General features: G+C 36.2%; 1 protein-coding gene across 1 annotated transcript; it reads right to left on the reverse strand.

Annotated features, from left to right (window-relative positions):
* Nucleotides 1–2,942: 2,942 nt before the first annotated feature.
* LOC148568806 (uncharacterized) lies at nt 2,943–5,582 on the reverse strand. Its single transcript, XM_088484788.1, has one exon. It carries the CDS (start codon nt 5,580–5,582, stop codon nt 2,943–2,945), a length of 2,640 nt encoding a protein of 879 aa, XP_088340914.1.
* Nucleotides 5,583–10,594: the final 5,012 nt, after the last annotated feature.

Consider the following 10,594-nt stretch of genomic DNA (forward strand, 5'->3'; position numbering starts at 1 on the left):
AAGACTCCAGACCCACTCTAACCCATCCCAGAACCCACAATTCCCTATAACAGATCCTTTAAGGTTTGAGACCGAGAACAGTCTTGGAAACACATCTTTCAATGGACCACTAGGTAGCCAGTTATCCTCCCAGAAACGGATTAACCCGCCATTTCCGACCTCCATGGACAAGCCACTGATCATCTTTTCCCTCACTTGTGGCTCACTGATTTGTAATTGACATATCTCCTTCCACGGACCCCCTCTTGTAGGTATTGGCTGTCCACTCAGCATCTCAGAAGGATTCATGTTATTGCAGGAACAAACAACTTTCTTCCATAGAGGACAGTCCTCCTTTGAAAATCTCCACCACCACTTAAAGAGTAAGGCGGTATTCCGAACCACTGCATCACCAACTCCCAATCCGCCTGCCTTTTTTGGAGCCATTACTATATCCCATTTAACTAGCGGCATCCCATACACCCCATCCTCTTTACTCCATAAGAATCGTCTTTGTAGTGAGATCAGCTTCTCCGCCACTCCCTTGGGCATCTTATATAGACTGAGATAGTAGACCGGCAGACTATTGAGAACCGATTTAATAAGGACCAGCTTACCCGCCTTATTGAGGGACTTTGCTTTCCACAGGCTCAGCTTTTCTTCCACTTTATCAATCACAGGTTTCCATGTCCTGACGAGCTTCGGGTTTGCTCCCAGAGAAATACCCAGGTACCTGACTGGTAAAGAAGCCTCCTTGCACCCCAATATATGACACATTTCCCGTGTCCAACTCCGCTCACAATTAACCGGAATCAAACTGGACTTTTCAAAGTTGATGCTCAACCCAGACATCAACTCAAAGCAACGCAACAACCGTTGGTAGTTCCGGATAGTCTCCTCCTCAGTAGGACAGAACAGGATTGTATCATCTGCAAACTGCAAGTGTGATAACTCAATGTTGTCCCGCCCAACCAAAAGCGGAGTAATGCGCTCGTTCCTCACAGCCTCCCTGATCATTCTATGAAGAACATCCACAACCAGCACAAACAAAAATGGGGACAGCGGGTCTCCTTGTCTTAGGCCCCTCTCCATTTTGAACGGCTTAGAGGGTGAGCCATTTATTAGAATCGACATGGATGCAGAGCAAACACATTCCTTTATCCAAGCCCTCCACCTACAGCCAAATCCCATCTTGTGCAAAACAACATCCACAAAATTCCACTTGACCCTATCATAAGCCTTTTGAAAGTCTAATTTGATAATCACTGAGCTCTTTTTCTTTACCTTCAGCCACTGCACAGTTTCGCAGGCAATCAGCGCCCCATCATGTATTTTCCTACCCTTCACAAAAGCACTCTGAGTCTCCCCAACTAGCTTTGGCATAACCTTCCGCATCCTCCGAACCAGCACCTTAGAAATAACCTTGTACACACAACCCACCATACTAATCGGCCGGAGATCTTTAATTTCTTTGGCCCCAACAATCTTCGGCGCTAGCGCCACCCAAGTGACATTTGAATCCTTAGGTAGCACCGCAGACTGAAAAAATCCCATTACTGCCTCAGTGAACTCCCTACCGATATCATCCCAACACTTCTTAATGAAGTTCAAATTATACCCATCGCTCCCTGGTGCCTTGGTTGCCTCACAATCCCACACCGCTTCCTTGATTTCTTCCACGGATGGCATCATCTCTAGCTCTATTGCCTCTTCCGCACTTATCTGCTCTACCAGTCCATCCCGGAACCCTATAATAGGCGATGTCTCCTGATGGTACAAGGCTTTATAGAAATCCCGTATAGCAATCTTGATCCTGGCTTGATTCCGCACTAATCTTCCATTGATCATTAAAGCATCAATACGATTGTTCCTCCTCCGAGCTGAGGCTAAGTTGTGAAAGTATCGAGTATTTTTATCCATCTCCTTAGCATGCCTGGATCGGGACATCTGCTTCCAATGAAGTTCCCTTCGAATATACCACTTCTTGCATGAGCTTACAAGTGCCTTTCTTCTAGCTTCCATAGTCTCATCATACACTCCGTTGCTCACCAAGTCATCGACTATCTTGATCTCTTCTTCAAACTGTTTAATCTTCATATCCATGTTTCCAAAATTCTCCTTGTGCCATTTCCCAAGTGGGACTGTCAACCCTTTCAACTTATCCATAAATAAAGCATCCCCCAAGTTCCTCCACTCCTCCTTTACCATTCGCCGGAAACCTTCGTGAGCAAACCAAGAATCCAGGCTCCGAAACGGTCTTGGCCCCCGCCTCATCCGTGTCACATCCACAATCAGAGGACAGTGGTCTGATAAACCTCGAGGTCCTCCTCTCAACCTCGTATCCGGAAATTCTTCTAACCACTCCAGACTGACCAGCACCCTGTCAATGCGACTGCAAGACTGGCCCCTGAACCAAGTGAACATTCGATCAGTCAGTGCAAGGTCGACTAACTCCATATCCTGAATCCATGAGTTAAACTCTATTGCAGATGCCGACAACGAAACAACCCCTTTCCTCTCTTCCACCTGAGTAACCTCATTGAAGTCCCCCAGATAGCATACCGGTACTTGACATAACCCGGCTAAAAAGCTCAGCTCTTCCCATACCAATAGCTTCTCCTCCCTCACATGTGCACCATATACTAGGCAGAAAGCACAATGGAAGTTATTATTCAACAACACACCATCCACACATAAGTATCTATCCCCTTTATAACAGTTATGCATCTTAAACATTGCTTCATCCCACATCAACAGCATACCTCCCGACGCCCCTTCCGCTCCTACAAACTCCCACTTAACTGCATCATTTCCCCAAAGTTGGGCTACTTCAAACTTAGTCAAAGCTGCTTTCTTTGTCTCTAACAAGCCTAGCATACTCAGATTAAATTTCCGCCTAAAGTTCTTTACCATACTGAATTTTCCTACTCCCGCCAACCCCCTAATATTCCAAGAGCTAAAATTCATTTTAACACATTTATACACACCTTTTTTCGATTTTTCGGGCGACTTCTCCTTGCTTTTTCCTTCTGCTTCGCTAGTTTTTTCTTCTTAGCAATTGCTTCATTTTGTTCTTGCAGTATCGCCATTATGTCATCCTCCTCATCATACTGCACTGCTCCAGACTCCACAGCAAGCTCCCATGCCTTCCTGTTTTCGCACATTTCCTTAGCTCTTTTGTTTGGCGTTTCTGAGATCGCTTCACTCCCAGCATCACAACTGTTAAACTCCACGCCATTTGAACCCTCCACTTTGTCATCCTCCTCTAACTCAGACTCTGCCACTACTTCGTGAGCCTCAACTGCTTCGGACCCAGCCTCATCGCATTGTCCTGTGTTAAGGCGATCAACAAAATCACCGTACTCACCAAGACCCGAGGCAGAGCTCTCTCTAGACCAAACCACGAGCATCCCTGTTCGGTCCCGCATTGCACTTCCCTCAGTCCTCCCACCAGCGAGAGCCCCCCCTACGACTCTTCTACCCAGGACTTGTCTCGTCCCAGCAAACCCAGGCTCATCCCCATTTCCCATCTGCACCCGCGCTGCCTCCTCCCTACCAATGCCCATTGCAGGTTTCCACGACGCTGCCTGGCCGTCGTCAATCTCCACTCCGTGGCTCCCCCTCCCTTTATCGATGTTAATCATCGTCACCAGCGGCGCGTGGTCCCCATCAACATCGTCTCCAGGGGTCATCGCTCGGGGTTGTCCACCATTGCCATCCGCGGCCTGGCACCCCCTCCCTCCCACCCCCTTGGTCATCGAGAGCTTCTTCAATCCCGCCGGCATGCTCCCGTCGATGGTGATGCCAGTGCCATCTTTGACCTGGCCAAACCCCCAGCTCGGTTCCCCACCCGCGTAACCCTCTGCCCGCTCCATTGAACCCATCACCGCCAGCCTACCTCTGACCCAGTCCCCACCCGGTACAGCATGAGGAGTTGGGTTTTGGGCTTTTTGGTGATGGCCCAAGCGCACAGCCTTGGCTTTTGTATGTGTAAAGTGGGCCTCAGAGCTAGTTTTATGATTATGATTATTGGGCTTGATGCCTTCCAAGCCCCTTTCAGCCTTACTCAATAAACCAGCCCCATCCCTTATATAACCTCTATCATAATCCCAGGATATAGTCTGTTCTGATTCAATCTCCTCACTGATAGCCGGGAATCCCGTAGGATCAGCAAATTTCTCATTGGAATTAAATTCCTTACTTACTGCTGTTACCGTTTTAGAAGCTAAAAATCCGTTATTCCACTCATTCAAATCCTCTGGGAGAATGACGACTCTACCCCTCTGCTGATCGTCCTCCCTAACCGCCAAAGCCAGCAATTCCGCCCCTGCATCCCACCCCAGCCGCTGCAGGTGACTCTGATAACCATCAGCATGTCTTAAATTGTCCCCAGCTGAATGACCAGCTCCTATTGAAAAACCACGGGTTCCCGCCGAGCCATCTTTCATCACCTGCCCTGCTACCCGAGATGCATTGCTTCCCTTTTCTGTGACCAAGATATCATAACCCATCGTTCCAGCCATAACACGAACCCATTCATGAATGACATCAAAGCTGCACGTATCTATCAGGACTCGTCCAGCGCCAAATGACGAACAAGAAATTGTATCCTCATCACAACACACCACATCACCCCACAGCCTTCCAAGCTTATAGAACGTATCTTTCGACCAAACTTGTAGCGGAAGTCCGATGCACTCAAGCCACACTCTTCTCTTATCGCAGCGCACATGCTCCTCCCATCGGCTCACACTAACAAAGAATTGCAGTAGACTGTCCAGACCAGCACCAAGTGCCTTTTCCAAACTAGTAGCACTATCAAAGATCAACATGGCTTTGTACGCCCCCATATCACACACTTTAACTACGTTAGGCCACTCTGTACTTGCTATTTCTCTCAACAAACGATAGTCAATAGCTGTTGTGGCACTCCCTATGAGACTCTTCTGCAGCCAAACCAAATTATCCGGTATCACTGAGACTTCCACTTCCTTCATCCCACCATTCCCGTGGGCATCAAGAATAGTGTCCATCGATTTCATTTTTATCAAGCGATCCCCGGAGTGATCGGAACTACTACCGCAATTACCCTCATCTTCATTTGCACTCCTCCTTTCATCCAGATTTTGCTCAATCTTACCATGATCGTCTCCTCTTCCGGCTACGCTATCAATCGCTCTCCTCGGCGGTGCTTCGACGTCCCTCACCTTCTGTTGCTTTGATATGTCTCTTCTATATTTAGCCTCCCCCACAAAGATTTCCTTTCCCCTTAAACGCATGTGGTTCATGTCCGTAATTGCTTTCAAAGCCCCTCCTTTCGTTGTATACCTTATGAACGCAAACAGATAAACAATACCATTCTTCGTTTTCCTTGAGAGGTAGATGTCATTGATTCTCCCCGTCCATCCAAACAACTCAAACAATTCGTGCTTTGAGATATCACTGGGTAATCGGTCCACAAAGATAGTGAAGGATTCCTGTTCCAAACGAAGATACTGTTCGCGATTCCAAACCCTTGGATCCTTACCTAGTTGTAGTGATTGCCTAGTTCTACCCCGCCCGGTGTTTTCCCACCCCGCTCTCTCACTCTCTCGTCCTGCCATCAATTACACATCATGAGCGCTTTAATTTGAGTTTTTGAATAATGGAAGGTTATTATGACTCCTCAAACTTTTTATAAAAAAATGACTAGATTCACATGAGAGAGTATAGTAGCTTAGTTGGTTGAAATCTCATGCTAATAATCCACTAGTTCAAGAACCACTTCTCTCATTCCGTCTAGTCTTTTTTTTTTTTTTTTCTCTATTCAGATTTAGTATTTTTAGAAATTTTGGCCCCCTCAAAATATATATATATATATATATATATATATATATATATATATATGTATATATATATAGTTCCACTTCTTCTATTCACTCTAGTCTTTTTTTTATATAAGTAGATAAAATTAAAGTTTAAAATAAGAAAAAAAATTTTTTTAATATACAATTTTTTTTTTACTTCTACATACACAAATAATTAATTTTTTCATATAATGATCTATCATACAAGGAGTTTTAAGAAATTTTTTGATTAAATTTATTAGTCAAAATTAAAAATTGACAATAAAAATTAGCCTCAATGAAGATATACACAATGTATGCTTTTGTATTATCAAAAGAAAAAATTATTTTACTAACTTACTCTGATATTTATAAATCAATAACATTACTTTATTATTTTTATTGTGTATTACAAACTTTCTATAATTTTTTAATTTTTGTTTGTTTTTGTCGCTCATAAGGATACATGTAGTTTTATACGATCAATTTTTCAAGCTATCATGTTTTTTTTTCTTTTGAATAAAGTATGTTTTTTAATTTGTTCTTAACGTTTACAATTTTATTCAAAAATATCTCTAATATTTAGTTATATTTAATTTTATCCTTAATATTTTTAATTTGAGTCAAAATTATTCTTAGACGTTAATTTCATGTAAAATATTGGAGATAAAATTAAAAATTTCTAAGAATAGTTTTGACATAAATAAAAAATATTAAGAACAAAATTAAACAAATCAAAAACATTAAAAATAAAATTGAATGAATTAAATATTAAAAATATTTTTTAAAAAATTATAAACATTAGAAACAAAAAATATATTTTACTCTTTTCTTTTTGGTATCTAGACTATCCTGTTTATGTTTAGATTTTTTGTGCCAAATAATAACGCTAAAAATAAAGATAAATTATGGAATTATATATATCTCCAAAGATGAAGGCAAAAATTAAATCTCATCATTGGCCTAAAAGCAAAAAAAATATTAGTAAACAAATTAATGAGCTAATATTATATGCATTGTGTGCTCATACAATGATACAACATATTTTACCTTTTTGTCCTTTTATTTATTTATTATAATATTTCTTTTAAAATTTCTGCCAAAAAATTTAGGAACCATTGACTTTTCAGCTTTTTAAAAATTAATATTTTGGATTAAATAAAAAATAAAAGTATCGTGAAATTTATTTTTCTTCTACAAATATATGCTCGAAACTAATTAAGATGAAATTGGCGGCTTACATTAATTTGCTCACTATTAAAGTAGTTTACTTTTCATAGCTAACATATATATCTCTAAAAGTATGATGAATATTATAAATGTTTCTTTTTTTTTTTTAAATATTGAGGTTTGAGCTTGTTTCTATAGATAGGACAAAATAACCAAGTAAACCATGGAAACAAGATACACAGAGACTACAAATATTATTTTAAAAAAGTATAAAAAATTAATTTTTAATTAATTAATTTTAAAATTTATATTTATAATTTAAGATTTAACGTTAAGTATTTATGATTTAGAATATAGAATATAGAATTTAAAATAAATAAAATAATTTTAAAAAATTGACTAATAATATTAGTTATAAAAATTAATTTTCTAGTATAATTATATTATTTTTTATTTGAAAGAATTGGATATAACACATGTCAAGTGTAAAAAACATCAAGTACCCTCCTATTAAGAAGAAAGAAGATTTATGTAGAGATAGATAGAAACCAAGAAATGATAAATTGCGTTTGTCACTATCTTTCCTTTTTTTTAAATAATAAAATAATAATTAGGTCTCTAAAAATTTTAATTTTGGATTAATTAGTTCTTAAAAAAATATTAATTTAATACTTCACGTATCAATTTATCACTTAAAATTTAAGTGTAGTGTTTATATGTAACTTTAATTATTGTAATGTGTCTAATTTTAAAAGATTATTATATAGGTAATACTTTGGAGCAAAACTTCATCTATTTTACTAAGATTCGTGATAAATAGAAAATAGTTGATAAATATTATACGAAAATTCAAAAGATAATAACAAAATACATAGACAATTCGGTTTCATTTCACACTATCTATTGATGACAAAAAGACCTATATATTTACTGTTTACTATTACAAATGATCTAATTAATATTTTTTTAAAGATTAATTAATCTTATGTCAAAATTTTTGAGTATCTAATTATCATTTTTTTTTCAATAATTGCGTTATTTTTCCTTTATGCGATTTTTATTTAATTATCAATTCAAGTATTCGGAATTCTTATAGTTATGCCCCTGTTTAATTGAATTCTTATAATAACTTAAGAAATTTTAGATACGGTTAAAATAAAGTACCAAAAGCAATTAGAAACAACGTGTTATTGAAAATCCTATAATTTTTTTGTGACAATTTAAGCATTGTGTTACTGAAAATCCTATTTTATATGATAAGACTAAAATATTTTCAAGTTGACGTTCAGTTTGTTAGAAACAAGATGAAGAATAATAACTTGTTTCATATGTTCATTACCAGTTATAAAAAGATCGCAAACATATTGATAAATCCCCCAGCAGCAGCATCATTTGAAATGTTAAGATACAGTATGAGAGTTGTTTAGAGACCAAATCGTAGTTTGAAGGAAAATATTAGGAATAAACATATATAAGTAGTGAGAGTTACGTTTCAATTGAAATAATGTTCAGTTTGGTCTTTCAAATTTTTAATGCTAATTAAAATAATGCTTAATATTTAGAAATGGCCAAATTGGTTTTTAAATTTACAAAACGTCAATCTTCGTTCGTCCATAATTTGACTGTTGCTAACACTGAAGTGTTATAATGAGATCTTCACCTGTAAGGTAATGTGGCTAAAACTTAAATATAATTAAATAAGCTTCAAATACCATAGAAGTTTATAGCATTCAACGGTATAAAAAGATAGCTAACAAAAACAAGATGAAAATACTAGCTATTATTATGGAATTTCACAAATCCCACAAATTTTTCTAAAAGTGGAATTTCATTCGTATCTTATACCACCCTTTCTTACACAATCCCACAAATTTCCAACCAGCTTTTCTAGCAAGAAATCCAACCCTTTTACATGATATCCAATTATGGCGCTTTTGTTGATGATGTCTATGCCTTGAATCATCATCTAAAAGCGGTTGATAATCTTTTTGCCTCAAATAATCTAAAAGAGATTGTCTTGGCGATTTTGAATCCATAACGCAAATGTATAAGCTAAGAGGGATCTTTAGATTAATTAGATTATAACCTTTTCTGAAAAAGAAATAAGAAAAGGTAATAGAAAATTAAAGGGATTATAAGGGGCGATGCCTTCTATATAATACTAAATCATTACACAACTCTTGTTCTTTGATTTCTTCTATGTTGTCTTTTTATATTGCATGTTTTTGTTGGACCTACGACAAACTATATCTAGTAAAGTAGTAACAGAATTTGTTTTGTCTTTGTTACGTACGTGGATGGTTATTATTAATTAGTTTTAGAGTTTGTTTTACCAATTATAACTGAACTTAATTATATGAGAATCCTCACTCCATTTCGTTGCAGTAATTGTGTAGGAGCAATGTTGTAGTTTTTTGCTTTAGTTTTTGGCTGACAGATTCTGCTTGTGTTTAGAAGCAATGATACATCACCAATAAATATTATTTTCATCAGTATTTAGTTAGTAATAATTTATATTCATATTTATAGATATTTTATATACAAAAATATATAATTTATATCTATATTTATTAGAGTTTTATACACATAAATTAATACAATTTATATTCATGTTTTTTAGAATTTGTATATATAAATTAGTAAAATTTATTTATTAAAAAATAATTTAGTATTTATATTGACCAAATGATGATAAAAAATATTAAAGGTTATTCAAGGATTAGTTTTTATTATCAAGAATATCATTCCTGGGAATATAATGTCTAGAAATGAGATTACTTGGTATAAAAGATTCTTATGATTTGTTATAAAATTTAATGCTTTGGAATATTATGTAATAATTTTAGGAATGAATAAATTTTGTTTGGTTGAATTAAAATTTTTTGATCATATTATATAATATGTCAAAATTACCCTTAATCATTCAAATTAAACTATTAATAACTAAAAATTAAATATAAACCTAATTAAATATTATTACTTTTTTACATTGAATTTGTTTTTGAATTTACAAAAATATCTCTAATAACAAATATGTTTAATTAAAATTATTATATTGAATTTAAAGAACTAAACTATGATTAAGATGATGACTAAATATTATTGGATTATTATTCAATTGTTTGTGTGATTGATTTTGTTTAGCGTGCAGGAATTAATTGAATTGAAACCGGCCACACACGCGCACACACTTTGGCCCAATATCAAGTTCAGCTTGAACAAACTTTGATCCATCAAGTTGCTGAACCATATGAAAGAAAAATAAGAAATCTAGCCCAAGATCATTACAAGCTCAATCGGTAGACCACACCGAAATTCATTCACTCTACTTAGTTACTAACTAGGTAATTCAATTTCATTTCAATTTGAAACACACCACACCTCACCCATCAAACGAAACTCCCTTTTCTCTCTTTTTTCATGTCATATCACTTGAGCTTTCTGAAACAAGAAGAAAGAAAGAAAAACTTTAAAGTTAGAAAAAAGTGAAGAATAAAAAGAAAGCTTCTAATTTCAAATAAGAAAAGAAGGTCAAAGACGCTATTGCAAAAAAAGAGAAATCACATCAAAAAAGAAAATCACAAAAAGAAAATTTTTTCATTTGTGCTTCATCAAGGAGC

The sequence above is a fragment of the Arachis ipaensis genome, chromosome B4 (genome assembly GCF_059453495.1).
Source record: "Arachis ipaensis isolate K30076 ecotype BB chromosome B4, ASM5945349v1, whole genome shotgun sequence".
Lineage (NCBI taxonomy): Eukaryota > Viridiplantae > Streptophyta > Magnoliopsida > Fabales > Fabaceae > Arachis > Arachis ipaensis.